The sequence below is a fragment of the Cervus canadensis genome, chromosome 11 (assembly GCF_019320065.1).
Source record: "Cervus canadensis isolate Bull #8, Minnesota chromosome 11, ASM1932006v1, whole genome shotgun sequence".
NCBI classification, from domain to species: domain Eukaryota; kingdom Metazoa; phylum Chordata; class Mammalia; order Artiodactyla; family Cervidae; genus Cervus; species Cervus canadensis.
In genome coordinates this window covers 73,273,258-73,296,393 of record NC_057396.1, presented here as the reverse complement: position 1 = coordinate 73,296,393, position 23,136 = coordinate 73,273,258, and the positions used below count along the sequence as shown (strand labels likewise).

At 38.6% G+C, this 23,136-nt stretch overlaps 3 protein-coding genes across 3 annotated transcripts in view; 1 reads left to right on the top strand and 2 right to left on the bottom strand.

Moving 5' to 3' along the window:
- Positions 1-23,136, top strand: part of LOC122450481 (fatty acid desaturase 2-like protein FADS2B) — a 914,319-nt gene that overhangs the window by 542,692 nt on the left and 348,491 nt on the right. The window lies entirely within an intron of this gene.
- LOC122450526 (olfactory receptor 5AL1-like) lies at positions 5,481-6,416 on the bottom strand. Its single transcript, XM_043482900.1, has one exon. The coding sequence runs from the start codon at positions 6,414-6,416 to the stop codon at positions 5,481-5,483; it is 936 nt and encodes a 311-aa protein (XP_043338835.1).
- LOC122450488 (olfactory receptor 8U9-like) lies at positions 20,551-21,509 on the bottom strand. Its single transcript, XM_043482865.1, is given in 2 exon segments — positions 20,551-21,170; positions 21,173-21,509. Coding segments are annotated over 2 exon segments (957 nt in total).

The window sequence follows — 23,136 nt, the reverse complement described above, 5'->3', positions numbered from 1 at the left end:
ATGTCTGACTGTTTGTGACCCCATGAAGTGTAGCACACCAGGCCTCCATGTCCGTCACCAACTCCCAGAGTTTACTCAAACTCATGTCCATCAAGTTGGTGATGCCATACAACCATCGCATCCTCTGTTGTCCCCTTCTCCTCCTGCCTCCAATCCCTCCCAGCATCAGGGTCTTTTCCAATCAGTCAACTCTTCTCATGAGTTGGCCAAAGTATTGGAGTTTCAGCTTCAGCATCAGTCCTTTCAATGAACACCCAGGACTGATCTCCTTTAGGGTGGACTGGTTGGATCTCCTTGCAGTCCAAGGGACTCTCAAGAGTCTTCGCCAACACCACAGTTCAAAAGCATTAATTCTTCGGCACTCAGTTTTCTTCACAGTCCAACTCTCACATCCATATATGACCACTGGAAAAATCATAGCCTTGACTAGACGGACCTATGTTGGCAAAGTAATGTCTCTGCTTTTTAATATACTGTCTAGGTTGGTCATAACTTTCCTTCCAAGGAGTAAGCATCTTTTAATTTCATGGCTGCAATCACCATCTGCAGTGATTTTGGAGCCCAGAAAATAAAGTCTGACACTGCCTCCACTCTTTCCCTATCTATTTGCCATGAAGTGATGGGAACTGATGCCATGATCTTAGTTTTCTGAATGCTGAGCTTTAAGCCAACTTTTTCACTCTCCTCTTTCACTTTCATCAAGAGGCTTTTTAGTTCCTCTTCACTTTCTGCCATAAGGGTGGTGTCATCTGCATATCTGAGGTTATTGATATTTCTCCTGGCAATCTTGATTCCAGCTTGTGCTTCCTCCAGCCCAGTGTTTCTCATGATGTACTCTGCATATAAGTTAAATAAGCATGGTGACAATATACAGCCTTGAGGTACTCCTTTTCCTATTTGGAACCAGTCTGTTGTTCCATGTCCAGTTCTAACTGTTGCTTCCTGACCTGCATACAGGTTTCTCAAGAGGCAGGTCAGGTGGTCTGGTATTCCCATCTCCTTCAGAATTGTCCACAGTTTATTGTGATCCACACAGTCGAAGGCTTTGGCATAGTCAATCAAGCAGAAATGGATGTTTTTCTGGAACTCTCTTGCTTTTTCGATGATCCAGCAGATGTTGGCAATTTGATTTCTGGTTCCTCTGCCTTTTCTAAAACCAGCTTGAGCATCTGGAAGTTCACAGTCCATGTATTTTTGAAGCCTGCCTTGGAAAATTTTGAGCATTACTTTACTAGTGTGTGAGATGAGTGCAATTGTGTGGTAGTTTGAGCATTCTTTGGGATTGCCTTTCTTTGGGATTGGAATGAAAATGGACCTTTTCCAGTCCTGTGGCCACTGCTGAGTTTTCCAAATTTGCTGGTACATTGAGTGCAGCACTTTCACAGCATCATCTTTCAGGATTTGAAATAGTTCAACTGGAATTTGGAGCTTAAGAGCATTCAAAGAAAGAGGTTCCAAATAAGATTGGAGTGGCAAGAGTGTTAGTGAATCTGCCTGCCAATGCAGGAGTTGCAAGAGATGGGGGTTCAGTTCCTAGGTCGGGAAGATTTCTTGGATTAGGAAATGACAACCCACTGGAAAATTCCATGACAGAGGAGACTGGCCGGCTACAGCCCACGGAGTCACAGAGTCTGACATAACTGAGCATACACGCACAAATAAGATTTGAGCCAAGTGCAAAGAAGGCCTTTTACACCATGTAGGAAATAGAGGTGGTCCTGATTGATAGCGGTGAAAGCCATTTATCTCAGTGGGTAGAACATGGTCTTCTATTTCAAATGGGGAAACTGGCCTGAAGATCATGGCCACTTTCTGACCTGTAGACAGGGACAAATAGTGCTGGACACTTGTTTATGGGGCTGAGGATATCAAGTGTCCAAGAGCATGACACTTTGAAGAAGAGGACTTTAGATAAACTTGTGAAAGAGGCACAAAGCATGCTGATTTTTTTTTTTTTTTTTTTAACTACCAAGGAGTCACTGGGCTCCCCAGGTGTCTCAGTGGTAAAGAATCTGCTTGCTAAGCAGGAGACAAGAGTTTGATCCTTGGATCAGGAAGACCCCCTAGAAAAGGAAATGGCAACCCCCTCCAATATTCTTGCCTGAGAAATACCATGGACAGAAGGGCCTGGTGGGCTACAGTCTGTGGGACCACAAAGAATAGAACATGGCTTAGTGACTAAACAGCAAGGAGTAACTACTGCAGAAGAGGTCTGCAATGATGAGGATTGGAAAACCCATCACAGGCATACTCGCCACCTTCCCTTCTCCCTCACAGCCCCAGGGACACCCTGGACAGCATAGTCACAGTGTCAGGAATGAAGACCATGAGTTACCAAAAACATGGCTCCTTCCTACTGCTGCCAATGTTGAGTGCCCAATCTGTTAGAGGCAGAGACCTATGCCAAGTCCTGAGTGTGGAGCCCCTCTTTTGAGAGGGTGTGCCTCTGATTTTTCATAAAAATCAGAAGCACACGATACAACCGTTATATCAGATCCCTTCAATGTTGGATGGGACAGCAGTTTGTCCTTACTGAAATCAATAGATTGAAAAGGAATTTTTCTTCCCAAGACCCATTATCCTAGGATGTGTCATCTTTCAATAGTTCACAGGGCGTTTTGTTCTTGAAATAATAATCCATATGATATTCCCTCAGAAGAAATACACTCACTCTAAAGCAATGAAAGTTTGACATGGCCATGGCATATAATGAATGGTCTTAACCGTTTATCTCTTGTCAAGACTCGGTTGGCTTGATTGGACTTATGAATGGCAACCTGACAACACAGGCAAGTCACCAGCTCAGAAAATGATTTGGCTGCATTGGTGCACCATCCTCCATGATACACTGTAGGTAATGAGCCAATGAGAACATAAGTTATAGTGTCCCTAAGAGCATGGGATCATGGGTCTGGAAATAAAGACATGATAGTAGAATTGATCCTTCTCATCATTACATCCTGTGACCAATTTTCTGATTTTATGTCTCCTATTCCTATAATATTAGGCTCTCTGGAATGCAGGATGAGGATCCCAGATGGCAAATATTTGCACTAGCAGCTCAGTTAATGTTTTAAGAAGTTGGAATCTGTGACTATTTCACACCAACAGACTGGGAGACAAGAAGGACTTAGTTTGCCAATTAAAGTAATCAACTCGGATTTACTTAAGAAATTAGGGGTACCCATGCACAATGGAGCCAGGAAAAATATATATGAAACACAGGAATTCATATGGCATATTTAGAACTTCTGTGTCCAGTGATAATGCCACTGCCAGTGAGAAACTGCATAAGCTGTTAATATAAATTAACAAAGATCAGGCAATTAATTTCCCAGTAATTATGCAACATGAAATTTATGTCACTGCACCCAAAAGTAATCAGTGGAGCTAAAGTACAGGCTGAATATAGAAGGGGCATTGCTTAAATGATCATGTTAAAATGTTCAACCAGCAGAGTTTGGCTATTTCATACAAAAATAAACACATTTTTTTTTTTTAACCATACAAATCAGCAATTTATTCAAAGGATTTGAAAACATGAATCTACATAAAAATATGCATAAAGATATTTATGGCTAATTTATTCATAATTGTTAAAATTTTGAAGCAACCAAGATGTCCTTCAGTAGGTGAATGGATAAATAAACTGCGGTACATTCAGACAAAGTAATGTTATTCAAAACTTAAAAGAAATGAGCTATTAGCTATGAAAAGACACAGAGGAACCTTAAATGCATGTTACTAAGTAAAAAAAGACAACCAGAAAAGACTATGTACTATATAATTACAACTCTACGACATTCTGGAAAAGGCAAAACATCGGAGATGATCAGAAAAATCCATGTTTGCCATGGGTGAGGGCAGTGGAGACAAGATGAATAGGCAGAGCAGAGAGGATCCTTAGGGCGATGAAAATACTCTGTGCAGTAGTACAATGATGGATTAAATCATTACACATTTGACCAGAATCCTAGAATGCACAATACATAAAGTAAAACCTAAGGTAAATTACGGACATTGTGTTATTAAGATATATCAATGAAGATTCATCTGTTGTAACAAGTGCACGTTTTGGTGAGTGGTGTTGATAACTGGGAAGTCAGACATCTGTGACAGGAAGGGGTATAAGACAAAGATCTGCATCTCCCTCTCAATTTGGTTGTAAACATAAAACTTCTGTAAATAATAAAGCCTTTCAAAAAATGCCCTACCATATAAATGCAACACTGTAAAGATAATAATAAGTTCATTTTATGGACATTTTAAAACCAAAACACTTTCACCAAGCAACATGTTATATTTAACTTTGGTTCAACATGGAGGAAAAAATTTACATGGTGTTTATATTATTTGTATAGCTCATGTCTCTCAAGATAGCCTAAAATCTTCAATATTAGAGAAACATGAGACAAAATTATGGTTTTAAAGTGCTTTATTTTTCATCTCTATTGACAAAGCATTTTATGTTCAAAGAGAATGGATAGTTTCTTTTTTTTTTTTAATTTGACCATTAAAATATTTATGAGATATCTACTATGTGTAAGTCAAAATAGGGAAATATATGTTTTCAAGGGGGAAATAAGACATCAGAAAACTGAATTACAAAGGACAAAGGCTCCCCTGCCCATTGATACTGAATCATTGTACAAGCCTTGATTTAAAATGTCCTAAATCTATACTCTGATGGCAGAAAGTGAAGAAGAACTAAAGAGCCTCTTGATGAAAGTGAAAGATGAGAGTGAAAAAGTTGGCTTAAAGCTCAACATTCAGAAAACTAAGATCATGGCATCTGATCCCATCACTTCATGGCAAATAGATGGGGAACAGTAGAAACAGTGGCTGACTTTATTTATTTGGGCTACAAAATCATTACAGATGGTGATTGCAGCCATGAAATTAAAAGACTCTTACTCCTTGGCAGGAAAGTTATGACCAACCTAGATAGCATATTAAAAAGCAGAGACACTTTGCCAACAAAGGTCTGTCTAGTCAAGGCTATGGTTTTTCCAGTGGTCATGTATGGATGTGAGAGTTGGACTATAAAGAAAGCTGAGTACAGAAGAACTGATGCTTTTGAACTGTGGTGTTGCAGAAAATTCTTGAGAGTCCCTTGGACTGCGAGGAGATCCAAACAGTCCATCCTAAAGGAGATCAGTCCTGGGTGTTCATTGAAAGGACTGATGCTGAAGCTGAAACTCCAATACTCCGGCCACCTCATGCGAAGAGCTGACACATTTGAAAAGACCCTGATGCTGGGAGGGATTGGGTGCAGGAGGAGAAGGGGACAACAGAGGATGAGATGGTTGGATGGCATCACCGACTCAATGGACATGAGTTGGGGTGGACTCCGGGAGTTGGTGATGGACGAGGAGGCCTGGCATGCTGCAGTTCATGGGGTCACAAAGAGTTGGACACGACTGAGTGACTGAACTGAACTGTAATCTATACCCAGCATATCTTTAGGAACAACACAATTCTTATTTTTTATTCAAAGACATCTTTTCAATAATTTTTCTCAAAGCATTTTTTACCTCCCTCAAGCTGTAGATCAATGGATTTAGCATAGGAATCACCACAGTATAGAAAATTGAGGCAAATTTGTCTTTATCTAGTGAGTGGCTTGACTTGGGTTGCAGGTACATAAAAGTGAGGGTCCCATAGTACACAGTAATAGAAAACAGGTGAGAGGCGCAGGTAGAAAAGGCTTTCTGTCTCCCTACAGCAGAATGCATCCTTACGATGGCAAAGACGATGAACACATAGGATATGAGGACAATGATAAGGGAACAGAAGACGTTGAAGCCTGCAATGGCTAATAACATCAGCTCTTTGACTCGCGTGTCAGAGCAGGCCAGAGCGATCAAGGGAACATCGTCGCAGTAGAACTGGTTGATCACATTAGGGCCACAGAAAGTCATTTGAAATGTGGCCACTGCTTGTATGAATCCCACCAGGACTCCATAAATATAAGAGCTAGTGACCATTTGGATGCAGAGTTTCCTAGGCATGAGAACTGCATAGAGTAAAGGGTGGCATATGGCCACATACCGATCATAAGCCATGACAGACAGCATTAATAATTCCCAAACTGAAAGTGTGATAAAGCCACACACTTGAGTGGCACATGCATAAAGTGATATGCTTTTAATTTTACGAAAAGTGTTTACAAGGGTGTTTGGTGTGATGGTGGAGGAACCATAAAAATCCACAAAAGCCAGATGACAGAGGAAAAAATACATGGGTGTGTGAAGTTGAGGACTTACTTGTATCAACACAATCAAACCAAGATTACCCAAGGCAGTAATCAAGTAGATCAACAATAAAACACAGAAGAAAATGAACCGAAGCTCTGGGTTATCTGTGAGGCCCAAGAGGATGAACTCAGTAACCGCTGAGTGATTGCTTTCTGCCATGAAATGAAGGATTCTACAGTAAATTCCACCGGAGCACAACTCTGAAAAGTCTTGACTCTGTAAGGAATGATTAAGTGTGAGAAGGTATCCCTGTCTCTCCAGAATGTTATGTTAAATTCAGTTAAAGTAGAATCTTGATAAGGACTTTGAAGTATGTATAGATTTACTTGTGAATTTACTGTAAAAAACATTTGGTCCAGGTGGAAATTCCACTAAGAAGCTGCAAAAGAAGAAAGGGAGAATTTCAATTAAAATTTTGCAATAAAAAAATACAATAGCAAAGCCTGTGTTGTACTTTTCTTTAAAGAAAATAAAAGCATTCAGGATATATCAAAGTGACTTTGATAGCAAATACATTACCATAATTTCTTAAGTTGTAAATTTCTTTCACAGAACTGTCATTTTATCATTTCATAAAAATATTAAAAATTAGCAAAATCAAACATGGAAAGTGTAAGTTAAAAATCAAAATACTAAGAGTATGTATCTTTTGGGAACCAGTTTGGTATAATATTAAAATTTTCTTCATTTTGTTTATCTTCATATTCTATTTTTCAATACATACATAATATTGATATTTAGGAAAATGGCATTGTGAAATTTTCTGGCTATCTTTTGGGAAAATACACACCAGTGAATATTTTTCCAGATTGTAAAATGTTTTTAAATAATTAAGATATGTTTTTAAGCTCTATCTTGAAGTATCAAATGGTTCCAAGTGAATAGCATTTGGACAGCATTTAGAAGAACCTCATTTCACAGAAGATTTATACAGATCCAAGGTGGATTCTCAGTGCTCAAAAACTGGTACAATTGAATTTGTTCCCATCCTTTCTTAACAGGGCAGAGGACAAGTTAATATGATTTTCCTTTATCACTGTATTGTCTCAGGTTACTTCATATACACCTTATAGATTTTCAAGACAGTAAAAAACATGACAAAATAAACAAAATCTCCTCCCATGTTAAATTTGGATTGACATCCCCCTGAAAACTTATCTTGGTTATTCTTTTCTCTTTCTGTTCCCATCACCAATTTTCAACCAAACTTATTGGAACAGGTATCTGTCCCCAATTTCTCAAATATATTTATAACTACTTTCAGTCACTAAGTTGTGTCTGAATCTTTGTGACCCCATGGACTGCAACATGCCAGGCATCCCTATCCTTCACTATCTCCCAGAGTTTGCTCAAGTTCGTGTCTTTGAGTCATTGATGCCATCCAAACATCTCATTCTATCTCACCCTCTTCCTCTCCTGTCCTCAATCTTTCCCAGCATCAGGGTCTTTATCAATGAGGCTGCTCTTCACATCAGGTGGCCAAAGTGTTGCAGCTTCAACTTCAGCATAAGTCCTTCCAGTGAATATTCAGGTTGATTTCCTTTAGGATTGACTGGTTTGATCTCCTTGCAGTCTAAGGGACTCTCAAGAGTCTTCTCCAGCACAACAATTTGAAAGCATAAATACTTCGGCACTCAGCCTTCTTTATGGTCCTACTCTCACATTTATACACGACTACTGGAAAAATGATAGCTTTGACTATGTGGATCTTTGTCAACAAAGTGATGTCTCGGCTTTTAATATGCTGCCTAGATCTGTCATAGCTTTTCTTCCAAGAAGCAAGCATCTTTTAATTTCAAGGCTACAGTCACCATCCACAGTGATTTTGGAGCCCAAGAATCTAAAATGTGTCAGTTTCCACTTTTTCCTCTTCTATTTGCCATGAAGCATTGGGACCGGATGCCATGATCTTGGTTTTTTGAATGTTGAGCTTTAAGCCAGCTTCTTCACTCTCCTCTTTCACCCTCCTCAGGAAGCTCTTCAGTTCCTCTTCTCTTTCTGCCATTAGAGTGGCTCTTTGTGACCCAACGGATTGTAGTCCACCAGGTTCGTCTGTCCATGGAATTTTCCAGGCAAAGATACTGGAGTGGATTGCTTTTTCCTATTCCAAGGGATCTTCACAACTGAGATATGTAACCTGCATCTCTTATGTCTCCTGCATCGACAGGCAGACTATTTTACCACTAGTGCCACCCTGGAAGCTCCATTTATAACTTATCAAGGTGTAATCCACCTCTCTTTCCCATTAAAATTTAAAGAAAATTTTTCCTGAGCATGTTTATTATCAACTTTCCTATTCTCAAATCCAATAAACCCTGTATTTTGTGGCAGCACTGTAGCACTGAACTCTATTGAATACAAGTTTGGGCTCTAAAGAAAAGCAGTCTTTTGAGTTTATTTGCCCATTTGATTCACAACCTTGGAGTCTGTTCCTATTACTATACCTTAGATGGCATGTTCTTCATGTTCTCTCCAAAGCTTCTTCCTCTCATTTTGATACCTTCTTGATCAATTATCCAATCTTATGTGCTCAATAGACATCTATATGCTGATTATGAACAAATATATTAATAAATTATTTTTCCAACTATCTTTTTTTCTGCTCCACCTTTATACATCTAAATATCTCTCAAAATTACCATTTAGATATTCACCAAAAGTATTGCACACAGAAAAGAACTTGATATTTTTGCACATGAGGCCCAAAACTCAAGGCTTGGAATATATATTTTCTAGCGCAATGAACGGGCTTCCCAGATGGCGTTAGGGGTAAAGAATCTGCCTGCCAATGCAGGAGACATAAGAGATGTGGGGTCGATCCCTGGGTAGGGAAGATCCCCTGGAGGAGGAAATGGCAACCCACTACAGTATTCTTGCCTGGAGAATTCCAAGGACAGAGGAGCCTGGCGGGCTCTAGTCCATGGGGTCACAAAGAGTCTCAATGAACATTGCCATTATTCATTTGCTCTCCAAGTCAGAGAGCAATTCTTGCACTATGCTTTCCTGATCCTCATGCCAGTGTTCAATTTGCCCCCTTACTACTGATAAAGAATCTGCCTGGCAAAGCAGGAGACCCAGTAGATGCGGGTTCAATGCCTGTGTTGGGAAGATCCCCTGGAGAAGGAAATGGCAGCCCACTCCACTCTCCTTGCCTGGGAAATCCCATGGACAGAGGAGCCGGGTGCGCTACAGGTGGACTATGCAACGAGTCAGACATGACTGAGTGACTAAACAATACCACTAACAATTTTATCCCTTACACAATTTTCAAATTTAGTCATATATACTGCTTTATTGGTCCAAGCACAGTGATGCTTTGTTTGTTTGTTTATTTATTTATTTATTTTGCAAATGAAGCCTAACTTTTAGTCTTGCCTCCTATCGGTCTTATTTTTCTCTGTTCCTCAATTTTTAGCTTATATGAAATTTTACGGAAACTTTATTCTTATTTTCTCCTGATTAAATCCTTCAGTGTCTCCCCATCGCCATTTGGATAAATTTCAAGTTCTTTCTCACAGCTAACACAACCCTTGAAAACTTCATTTCTGCATCTCAGATCAGGTGCCTCCTGAAGCATTTTTTATCTAGTTTCTATGTCAGAGGTATTCCAAATTGCAGTATATATTTAAATATGAGACAGAATTTTATACATCCTTTATTCTCTTCCTAGAACACTTTTCCTCTGCCATCATGCATTTTGTTTGTCTGATTTTCCTTCTACTTAATTTTCTCTACTCTATTCAATCACTTCCTCTTAGAGGATTTCAAGGCAGTTTAAGTCCTCCTCATATATACATTCTTGCAGCCACTGAATCCTTCATAATACTTACCACACTATATTGAAGACATTATCAATATGTCTATAACACATCCAAAGCTTCAAATCCTTTTGGCAAGCAATAATATTTCTATTTTATGTTCAATCTAATCATTACCTCCACTGTACCTAGTATACAGAAGATGGTCAATAATTATCCTTTAATGATTAAGTGGATAAAAGTTATATTTTTGTAAGTCCAAATTCTTTCCCAGGAAAAGGGATTGAGCACATTTTTCTACTACCTGATGCTTTTCAATATTCAATATATCATCATTCAATTCATCAACAAACCCCTAAATAGTTCAGTGTACCTAAAAGGAATCTTTGTGAGGCCAGTAACATTTTAAATTACCTGGGTATTTATGAGACAACTTTGTATTTCGTGTATATAGTCCCTCAGGGAAATTTCTTTTTGTACTGAATTCTTTTTAACAAACATTGAAAGAGAATATAATTATACACACAAGAACATAATTATTTAATGTTCAGTAACTGGGGGAAAAACTGTTTCCCATGATATGGTAGATCACTTTTTCAACTATGTTTAGTTAAAGAATCTAGAGAAAAGGAAAATTTTAATGATCTCTTTTGGGAAAACAATCTGATTAGTTGCTATGTCTGCTTTGATTATTTGTTTTGAAGTCTGTCACATTGGCTTTATATTAAAATTATAAATTTATTTAAAATAAATGTTCCATCTATGGGCCTTGTATTTAGTAAGGGCCTTGTAACAGTTTTTGGAAACCATTGGATAAAATTGACTTTCCCAATAAGTAACTTTTATTCCTTCCTTCTGAGATTAATGTTCAAATCAATAGTATGATTGACATTTCAGTTCAGCTGCAAAGATTAAAATAATATTCATTTATTTCTCTTCAGTATCTAGAAGACAAAAACATACAAATCATAGGTCAGTTGACATTTCACAGAAATATATGGACCACTCCATTCACAACTTGCTTTAGATGTCCAGTCAGATGATACCACATGTCTAAGAAGAAAAGATAATAAGACTTTTGTTCACATAATTGGACTTTCTAGGGAGAGAAGGGTGAATTCCCAGTCTGATCTGAAAATACGGCTAGGAGGAGCCAGTAATGGTTATGGGGCTTGAGGTTTTTTATTGTGATGAGTGAGTGGGACTGAGTGAGGATTCCCACATGCAGGAAAAGACTTGCGGGGTTTGAATCTTCTGCAAAGGAAGGAGCAGTGGGTTCCTTACTCCAGTTATGGACTAAAAGGACACAAAGTGGTGAAGCTGGAAAGCTGTAACTGGTCAAACAGGAAAAGACAGAGTGAGATACTGCTCTCCACACCTCTTTTTTTTTTCATCTGGCTCCCCATCCTGTGATATCAGAGATGAATTTTATAATCATGTATTTGAATACATCCTTTTCTGTCCCAAAGAAGAAAGAATCTTTCTGTGATAAGATTATCTGTGTAATAAAATAAAGGGATAGAGTCAAGGAAGAGTGAGAAACAAAATTCTATGAGTTGGGAGTTGGCTGAGGTTTGGACAAAGGCACCCAAGAGGATGTGCCCTCAGGGTTGCACCAGCCTTTCTGGTGAGCACGCGCGGCCAGTAGAGACAGTGTCCTGACCAACAAGCCCCTCAGGAGCCTGTGTCAGGAGTCTGGGAGGTGAGCCTGGACAACAGTCTGACCATGTCTCAGCACAGAGTCCGTCAGCTTGTCATCCGAAATCTCCCAGGCCATGCCCAGCACACGCTGGTCCACTAGTGGTCTCCCATGGGAGGAAGGGATGACACCCAGATTGAGGAATGGCAATCTCAGAGCCCACAACCAACAACCATCCCTGAGCATGGCCAGCCTCCTGAAGCCGCCCTGTCTGTGGGGTTAGGGAGGGTGGCCACCCAAGGGCCCACCCATCCTCAAGGAGACGCTGGTGTCCAGGGAGCCTTAGTCAGGAGCTTGTTTTAAATGGAACATTCTGAATCCCTTTGGGGGGAAAAAAAAAAGCTTGCTATATATTACTGTATTTTTGGTTCCTGGGCTGTTGCCAATGGCCTCGCTGCTTAGCCTGCCACATGGAAAGTTGCATACAGAGGGATTTGTGGCCCCACACAGTGGAAGCAAGCAGTGGTTGCTGATAAATTTGCCTTAGACATTCTCCAACTGGGCTAAGGTGAAGTCCCTGAAATCTAACATATCCTGATGCACTGGATTAATGTCGTGAGGCAACAGGGAAGGCCACTGAAAAAAATTTCAGGTGAAAAGGCGTCTGCCTTTCTCAAATATGCTACAAATTGGGGAAAATTTGGGGGGCTTGGATTGGCTCCCGAAGAGCATGTCTGAGGTTTATATGAAGACTGGCCTCACCCTTGCTTTTTGGAACCTTGTGATTGTGTATATGCTTGCTCTGTTGTGTCTGGTTCTTTGCAACCCCATGAAATGTAACCCACCAGGCTCCTCTGTCCATGGAGTTTTCCAGGTAAGAATACTGGAGAGGGGTGCCTATCCAGTGGTAAAGAATATGCCTGCAATGCAGGAGATGCAGGAGTCGTGGGTTTGATCCTTGGGTTGGTAAGATCCCCTGCAGGAGGAAATGGCAACCCACTTCAGTATTCCTGCCTGGAGAATCCCATGGACGGAGGAGCCTGGTGGGCTAGAGTCCACCGGGTCAGAAAGAGACACGACCAAAACAAGTGGGCACACAGGCAGGCGTATATATGTAATCGCCCTTTTCTGGTACTGTGTGTATGCAGGCGTTGAAATATAATGGTGTACACTTGAAACTTTTATAATATTGTAAACCAATGTTACCTCAATAAATAAAGAATGTAAACATGCCAGTTCCTTTTACACTAATGGGAATCGTGCCTTCAAGCAAGAGACTGTATCATAAACCATTTTTAAAACGCATTTCAGCTTTGAATTACCTTTTATAAATCATCACCATGGGTCTATAATATCTTGAAACATACTTGAGAAGACCCGTCTTAGGAGTACATAGCACGCAGTACATAGTGATGCAGGCCCAGTGGAATCTGTGGAAGTGAACCGGAATCTGACAGGTGCTGGCTCTGATTTAAGGCTTCTCTGCTTGGGCCAGGAGGCACTTCAGGCGCAATAAAAGTGATACAGTGGACACAGAGGTTGGTTTTCCTCTGTCATGCCTGCAAAGTACTTACCTCCCAACATGAAGCAATGAAATCGAGTCTAACAGAGCTGTATTTATCCTCCTAACTTAAAAAAGTTGAATACTTGAGAAGAAGCTTTGATATGTTCATTACTGTGGCTGTAATTTTAAGGCTGATCATAAAGTTATTAACAAATATACAGCCATTTAAAAATAGTATACAAAATTGCCATTTAAAGTTTTCTTAAAAAATATAGTATATTGCTTTGTAACAGATTGTGACAAATGAAAACTACAATCTTAGTATTAAGCCCTTATAAAGAAAAGGCAATTGTGTTAAAATAAACTTTAGGGAAGATGGATGAATTGTTTTGTTTATTTTCTTAAGGAAACATATATTACTTTTAGGTATTACTGGTGAGAAGTTATAGCCTTTTAAAGTTACAAAGGATTATGAATCAAAACATCAAAATAAGAAATGTGTTAAAAATATTGTTCAATTAAAGCATTAAATTAAAATTAAATAGCAAATGCTAGATTACTTATTTAACTTTTTATTTTAACATAAATTCATAGTCTCAAGAAAAGGTGCTAATACATTGCAAAGAATTCTGGTACAACCTTCGCCCATATTCCTTAAATGTTAACCATTTTAACACATTTTTTTTCTTTGAACTCTTTGATTGTCAAAGACATGATACCTCTTTATTTTTATAATATTTCTTGTCTTCTCTCTAATTATACAAACAATATTTTTCATTGCACACAAATAGAAACACAGAAAAACCTAAAGTAAAAATTAACCATCGCCTATAATCTCCATTCTCAGAGATCACCTTCATTTGCTTTTACCCCAGTACCTACTTTTTCTTTCTTTTTTCTTTTTTTTTTTAAGTTGAATTATAGAATACTCATTAAAAGGAGTGATGCTGAAGCTGAAGCTCCAGTGTTTTGGTCATCTGATGTGAGAGCTGGACCATAAAGAAAGCTGAGAGCTGAAGGATTGATGCTTTGAAACTGTGGTGTTGGAGAAGACTCTTGAGAGTCTGTTGGACTGCAAGGAGATAAAATCAATCCATCCTAAAGGAAATCAGTCCTGAATATTCATTGGAGGGACTGATATTGAAGCTGAAGCTTCAATAATTTAGCCACCTGATGCAAAGAACTGACTCGTTAGAAAAGACCCTGATTCTGGGAAAGATTGAAGGCAGGAGAAGGGGGTGACAGAGGATCAGATAGTTGGATGGCATCACCGACTCAATGGACATGAGTTTGGGTAAACTCCCGGAGTTGGTGATAGACAGGGAGGCCTGGCGTGCTGCAGTCCATGGGGTCACAAAGAGTCGGACACGACAGCAACTGAACTGAACTGAACTGAACTGATGCAAATAGTTGACTCATTGGAAAAGTCACTGATTTGGGTGAAGATTGAAGGATGAAGGAAGAAGGAGAAGAGGGCATCAGAGGATGAGATGACTGGATGGCATCACTGATGCAACGGACTTGAACTTGGGCCAAGATGGTGAGGGACAGGGAGCCCTGGGATGCTGCAGTCAAGGGGATCTCAAAGAGTCAGACACAACTGGGCGACTGGACAATAATAACAAAATAACTGACTTGCAACACTAGGTTGGTTCCATCCACACAACATGGTGACTTGCTGGGAGCCAGCACTCCCACCCATGACAAGGTCGTGAGGAGGAGACCCGACAAGCAAGGCAGGTCAGGACTTCAGGGATTTCGAAAAGCTGCCCCGGCGCTCACCTTAAAGATGATCTCTGTCTTTCTGATGCTTGCTATATTAGACTACTCCCTAATTTCTGTGACACAGGCAGAAGGCCTTCCCCGATCTCTCTCCAAACAGAATCAACTTAGAACTTTAATCAATATGTCCCCCGGACGGTGGTATCCTATAAGATTATCCAGGATGAAAGGAGTGTTTCAACTTAGACCCCTTTGCTGGCATTCTAGCCTGCTTGGCAAATGCGTACTAAGGCACATGACTGCTCACAACACCTTAATCATAAACAGCATAAAGAACCTGATCACATAAAGGCCCTAATAGGCTCAGAGCCCTTCGGGGGTGAGGAAGCCCTATTAGAGAACACAAAAATATTATTCTAAAAGTGGTTATAGTTAAAGATTTAGAAAAATAAGAGTTTAGAATTGTTCATTTTAACCAGAAATGCTAAACAGGGGCTGCCTCACCAGAGCTGCAGAGTCTTTGTGTGGTAAACCTTTTAGATAAATTGAACTGATAACTTCTGCAAAAGGACTGACCTTTGTGCTCATTAAAGAATACATTACGGAAAACAGCTTTGCATTCACCTAGGTCATAAAATGTCAGTAGGCCCCGAGGCCAGAAGATAATGTACAAGACTCTCACAAAGAAGTATGCAGAAAACACCCTGGTTTCGTGAAGGATAAGCCGATGTAATATTAAACTATCTTCCCCTTAAAAATGTACGAACTTAGAATATAAAAGCTATGGTAAAAAAAATAAAGATTTGCCAGACTCTGCTGCACACCCCCAGTCTGGTCTCTCTCTGTCTCTCTGTCTCTCCGTCTCTCCGTCTCTCTCTCTCTCTGTCTCTCTCTCTCCCTCGCAGACTTGGCCCTATCAAGGCTGGTCTCAAGTGTCACGTCTCTCTCTCCAACGCTGTTCATCCTGAGGGTACCCCCTGGATCCTGCCGAGGCTGGACCCCGGCAGTGACTGAATACCCTTATACGTTATAAAACAGTCACCGTGATTTGTCCAGTTACTGTCTGTTACCATGCACATGTCTTGCAATGTAATTGATTTTATTCCCCATGCTGGCTGCATTTCATACAGTGACTCATTTATTTTGTAACGGGAAGTTTGCCCTTCTTAAGGTCTCTCACCTCGTTCACACATCTCCCCACTCTACTTTCCTCAAGAAACTACTTATTCTCTGTTTTATTATGTTAATTTGATTTTTAGATTTCACATGTCAGTTGAATTGTATGGTATTTGTCTCTTTCTATCGGACATTTCACTTAGCATAATACCCCCTAGGTTTATCCATGTTATCACAAATGACAGGATTTCTTTTTTTTTTTTTTTATGGCTGAGTAAAATTCCTTTTTCTTTGGTGGATATTTATGATGCTTTCATAAATTGGTTATTGTAAATAATTCTGCAGTGAACATAAAGGTGAATATATCTTTTCAAATTACTGTTTGTTTCCCTTAGGAAGATACCCAGAAATGGAGTTCTGATCATATATCTACCATTAATTTTTTGAGGTGTCTCCTACTCTTTTCAGTAGTTGCTGTATCAATTTACATTCCTATCAGCAGTGCACAAAGGTTTCCTTCTCTCTATTTTATTGGCAGCATTTGTTATTTGTTACATTTTGGTAATAGTCATTCTGACAGATGTGAGGTAATATCTCATTGTGGTTTTGATTTGCATTTCCCTGCAACCTCATTTTACAAGGCAGGTATTGCCTTGATACCAAAACCAGGTAAAGACACTACTAAAAGAGATAATTATAGGTTAACATCCATGATGGACGTAGATGCAAAAACCTTCAACAAAACACCTTCCTTTTAAAAGGAAGAAGTAAAACTGCCACTGTTTGCAGATGATATGATATTCTATACCAAACATCCCAAGAGGTCACCAAAAAACTGTTAGAACTCATCAATGAATAAAGTTGTTGGACACAAATTTAATAAATAAAAATCTGTTATATTTCTATATGGTGATAATGAACCATCAGAAGAATTAAGAAAACAGTATCATTAACAATTGAATAAAAAGAACAAAATATCTGGGAATAAATCTATCCAAAGACTTTTCTCAGAAATCAATGACATTTATGAGTAAAATTAAAGACAAAATAAATGGAAAGATATATTCTGCTCATTAGTCTTGTTAAAATAACTATATTCTCCAAGGTAGTTTATATATTCAGTGTAATTGTTTTCTTATAGTCATAGGTATAAGTTACTCAAAGCAAGGACATTCTTCAAAGACCAAATAACTTCAGTAAAAATCAGTAAATTAACTATATTATTGGATCTATAGACCTTACCCTGTGCAGAAGGACATGCTTCCTTTGTTAAAATTCAAGTTACTGTTTCAGTCTTTTTAAGTGAGATTTTCTGTCAGTGTTGATATCAGTGTCCATGTTAGAGTTTTAGAATCAACAGTTCTTTTCAGATTCTTCTAACTCTGTGTGTGTTGTGTATGTGTGTGTGCATGAGTATATTTTATGCTATACTAATAATTGAAAGCTGCTTTAGCAATCTGAAGATGATAGGGTTTTTTATCATGTAAGATTTATGAATTGAAGCATTCAAGTCAAAATTCCACTAGGAAAAAAAGAGAGAGATTTACAAAAGAAAATTTAATCCACTATTTGCAACTGAACTTATTTCAGCCTCGTATCTTTCAATATTGCTGTTGTAGTTCAGTCACTAACCATGTCCAACCCTTTGCAACCCTATAGACTAGAGCACCCCAGGCTTCCTTGTCCTTCATTATCTCCTGGAGTTTGCTCAGACTCACGTCCATTGAGTCGATGCCATCCAACCATCTCATCTTCTGTTGTTCTCTTGTCTTACTACCTTCAATCTTTACCAGCATCAGGGTCTTTTCCAGTGAATCAGCTCTTCACATCAGTTGGCCAAAATATTGGAGCTTAAGCTTCAGCATCAGTCTTTCCAATGCATATTCAGCATTATCAGAAGTTATAATTTACAAAATAATAAAATTAGAAAATAAATGTATCTTCTGTATTAATATTAACTTTCCCTTGGTGGCTCAGATGGTAAAGAATCTGCCAGCAATGTTGGAGATTGGCTCCATCCCTGTGTCAGGAAGATCCACAGGAGAAGGGAATGGAACTCACTCCAGTCTTCTTGCCTGGAGGATTCCTTGGGCAGAGGAGCCTAGTGGGCTACAGTCCATGGGGTCGCAAAGAGTCAGACAGGACTGAAACAACATTATCATGTATGAAAGTGTATCTAAAAATGTTTAGTGAGAAGATAATATTGGATTTTTTTATGATTGTGACAATGTCTTCTATTACAATGCTATGTAATGAAAATTATAACATAATTTTCACAAAAATGTGAAACTTCAAAGAAAAGTGAAAACATAGTTTTCAGAATTCTACTTCATATGATAAACAAAACATCTAAACATAAAGCTTAATTTAATACTGAGCTTAGCAATATTAAACTGCTATATTCATCTTATATATTCATGTAATTTAAATTTCAGTCAAATAAATTCATAGTTTCACATTATTTTTGGTAGAATGACATTTAGAAAAGAAATTCATCTATAGTCTTGATCTCATGACAATAGATTTAGTGTTTGTTATTAGTTTCATCTTCACACTGTTGAAAAGATGGAGGCATACACAAGTGTCTGAGATGTTTTGATTCCTCAAAGTTCAGGCCTAGCATTCAGATTCGGGCTTTCAGACACCAAGGATTATGCTCTTTAATTGAATAGCTGTGTTATGGTAAAAGCTCCATCTTGCCAAGACAGGACAGTATGAATTCAAAGACGTTAATGACAGGCTTTGAGTATATAGAATAGAGACTCATAATTTGCTGCAGGAACCACTGAAATGTTCAAATAGTGGGTAAATGAGTCTAAAGAAAAGACAAAAAAAGAAACTTTTGAGAACTGTAGATTAAGTCAACCCTGTATCTCTATGATTCACCAAAATATATACTGTATTTACTTTCTCTGGTTATGTTTCATTAAACATTCAAATGGCACACACACACACACACACACATACACTCACACATATGGTCTTCACAGGTGGTGCTAGTGATAAAGAATCTGTCTGCCAACTCAGGAGATGCAGGAGAAACAGATTTGATTGTCTGGTCAGGAAGATCCACTGGAATAGGAAATGACAACCCATTCCAGTACTCTTGCCGGGACAAGTCCATGGACAGAGCAGTCTGGTGGTCTACTGTCCACTGGCTTACAAAGAGTCAGACAACTGAGCAAATGAGCGCGCGCACACACACACACACACACACATTCATTAACATATATTAAAATGATATGCAAATTACAAACTCAAAACCATTTTCTGTGTAATTGCAAACTGTTAAATTATCATTACACTTATCTGAAATTATATATGCATACCTGTATATCTATATGTATCTATCTATCTATATCACAGTTTTCTGTTTTGTACATTGAGAGGCCATAAATTGGCCTCTCAAGTATAGTATAGTTGGGACTAGAATTCAGGTTCTTTAGCAAGAGAGATGATGTGCAAATGCTTATGATTTATTATTACTCTTTTGTGTATTCAAAATTTAGAAGACTCCAAATTTTGTAATGCTGTCCTTATTTAATTGACAAATAAGCTACAGGAAGCCCACACACAGTTCAAGTCCATCCTTTGACTACAAGGAATGTGTTCTTTTCAGAACTAAGCTGCATTGCCTAATGTACTCATCATATTATAAACTATACCTTACCCATTAATGACCAACTTACCTAAGATCTGCCCGGTATAACTGCATAGGATCCTTGCTACTGGAAAATGATCTATAATGTTTCAATTATTTTGTGTATATTAATTTAGAATATATGATACCCCTGGGATTCCATTCTTGAGTTACACCTTTTTTGATACCTTGAAAAAATATAACAAGATCTCATAGGCTTTAAAAAAAGGAGTTCACTTAAAAATTAGTCTTCAGAGATCAGAGCAGATGCCAGGCCATGTTAAATCAATGACTCAGGTAAACTTAGGATGTAGTATTATTCTTCTCAACAAAGACAATTTGAAAAAAATAAATAAAGACAATTTCTCAAATGTATAAATATGGACCAGTTTTATTAATTTATTCATTAATTTAAAATTATTTTTATTGAAGTATACTTGATTTATGGAACAGTTTTATAATGTTATATTTTTCTAAGAAACTAGCAAATCAGAGAAAGAAGTACAATGTGCATCTTTGCTCTTTATATGGTATATGATTAATGGAACTGGAGAATCCTGAACCAGGGATTTTAAAGTGATGGAAAGGGGAAACCTTTGTGCTATAACTAGTTATATATCCTGATAACAGTTTGTTATGCAATTATTCATTTGAGAAATAAAAAAGATTGGTATAAATTCCTATGGAACAAATAATTATTTTTTTTAATATAATTTCATTTGAAAATGAGAGAATTGGCAAAAATTTCTAATGGACACTTTTATATCTGAAATCTCATTCTAAGTGAAAGCCTTTAGAAAATTTTATTACACAATGAACAGACATGTAGAAATCCAGTATTATGAATAGACATTTTGGTAGCTTAAGAGAAAAATATCAGACTGTGAGGAAAATTCTGTTTTTATTTATTCAAGTCATTTTCTTAATTTCATGAATGTAAAAGCCTGGTTTCTACTCATGATGACTTTTTTCAAGGCATCTTTCACCTCCTTATTCCTAAGGCTGTAGATTAAAGGGTTCAACATGGGAATGATCACTGTATAGAAGACAGAGGCCATCTTATCTGTGTCAAGGGAATGATTAGAACTTGGCTGTAAGTACATAAAGATGAGGGTCCCATAGAATATGGTGACTGCCAGCATGTGGGAGCCACAGGTGGAAAAAGCCTTGCGTCTGCCTTCAGCAGAGCGCATCTTCAGGATGGCAGAAATAATGTACATGTAGGAGACAGAGACAACCAGGAGGGAAGAAATGAACATGAGACCAGCGCAGGCAAAAATCCATAGCTGCTTGGAGTGGGTGTCTGAGCAAGTGAGCCTGAGAAGAGGCATGTCATCACAATAGAAATGATTGATGACATTGGAATGGCAGTAGGAAAGGCGAAAGGTGAGGACGGTGTGAAATAGGGCAACCCGGAAGCTGTAGCCGTAGGGGGCAGCCACAAGCTGAACGCAGATGCCTGGGGACATTACGACCGTATAGAGGAGAGGGTTACAGACGGCCACACACCGGTCATAGGCCATGGAAGCCAGAGCAAACACTCGGCAGTCATGAAGGCCAGGAAACAGCCCAGCTGGGCAGCACATCCATTGAAAGAGATAACATTCTGTTTGTACAAGAAATTCCCCAGCATTTTGGGTGTAATGACAGAAGAATAACAGAAATCAACAAAAGCCAAGTTACTAAGGAAGAAGTACATTGGTGTGTTGAGTCTCGAGTCTGTTCTGATGACTAGGATCAGACCCAGGTTGCCTGCTACTGTGAAGAGGTAGATGGATAAGAACAGGACAAAGAGGGGCATCTTCAACTCCTGATGGTCTGTGAGGCCCACGAGAATAAATTCTGTCACCTGGGTGCAATTTATCTGGATCATGTGTCTTCAGTATGTCTGGGTGAAGAGAGGATAATGAAATCCAACTTAATTAAATTCAAGTCTGAATACCCTTTAAAACAATTGTTATTATCAACATGAAAATGCTAACAGTAAAAGTGCTAGCATCCTTGAGTCTGGCAATGGGACAAAGAGTAAATGAAAAAAAAAATAAATAAAAAATAAAAAAACAAACAGTAAATGAAGATGTTTTATAGGAGAGACATGTTTATCTCCCCCAAATCAAGTGCATTTTATGAAATTAACAGATGAAGATAGAATTTAGTCCACACTGACTCTTTGCTCAAAGCTCTTATGTTGTTTAAAATTTAACATTATTTTTTAAAAACATTAAAGCTATTGCTTTTATCAAAGATATCCTAACATTAATAATATAAAGGAAAATGAAGCCCCTGCAGTGACATCACTCTGACAGACTTGCATATGATACAAACCCCACATCATTGCAGTGTTGATAGAGCAATGAACAGCATGCTCTAGCCATCTATTCTATACTCATGACTTATTGCAGGGAGGCCACCATGGATTGCTACATAATCTTCACAAATGTGTTAATAATGCAAATGCTGAAAATGGGAAAATTCATGAAAAACTTCAGTTATCTCATGGATTGTTTGTTATTTTTAAAAAATATTATATATATACATATATATAATATTTTTAAATTTTGGCTGCCCTGGTCTTCCTCGGTGCACTCAGGCTTTCTCAGCTCGCAGTGAGCAGGGCCCCCCTCTGCGGGGCCCGGGCCCCCCGTCTGGCCGGCAAGCGGTGAGCAGGGCCCCCCTCTGCGGCGCCCGGGCCTCCCGTCTGGCGGCTTTTCTTGTTGCAGACACAGGCTCCGCAGTTGTGACACATGGGCTCCGTTGTCCCAGGGCATGTGGGATCTTCCTGGACCAGGTATCAAACCCATGTCCTCTGCATTGGCAGGGGGATTCTTAACCACTGGACCATGAGGGAAGTCCTATTTGCTTCTTACATTCCCATCGTATAGACAAGGAAGGGACGTTGAGAGGTAAAGCAACTGAGGTAAGCTCGGCCAGGCTGTCTGGAGCACAGCGGGTTTCAAACGTGTTTTACTGAGGCAGGAGCCCACCCACTGCTAGATGACTACAGGGACCTACCTCATAATGCAGGGTAGTCTACCCAGTACTCCAGAATGGCCTCTATGGAAAGAATCTACAGAAGACTGAATATATGTACATGTATAACTGAGTCACTTTGCTGTTTACCAGAAATTACAATATCATAAATTAATAAACATTATATTCCAATAAAAATTAAAAAGTAAATGTAAAATTTCTATTTGATTTCAGTTATTCTATTATACCTATGAGAAAAAAAATACAATAGAGTCTCAGTAATGAACAGTTGATTTTCTAATAACAGATAAATGTTGAAAAATGCCATTTCATTGAGATTTATGCCAAGAAGGGCACAGCAGAAAGAACCCTGAATGAAATTGGGAGGTCTTTATTTGAATGCTCTGTCACCCTCAAAATACATTAGTTTTAGCAAGTCAAAAATTCAGTTTGTTCCTCATATTCCTAATTTCAAGTGGTACCTATTTTATCAAAGTCAAAAATAATTTTTAAGTGCACATGTATGGATG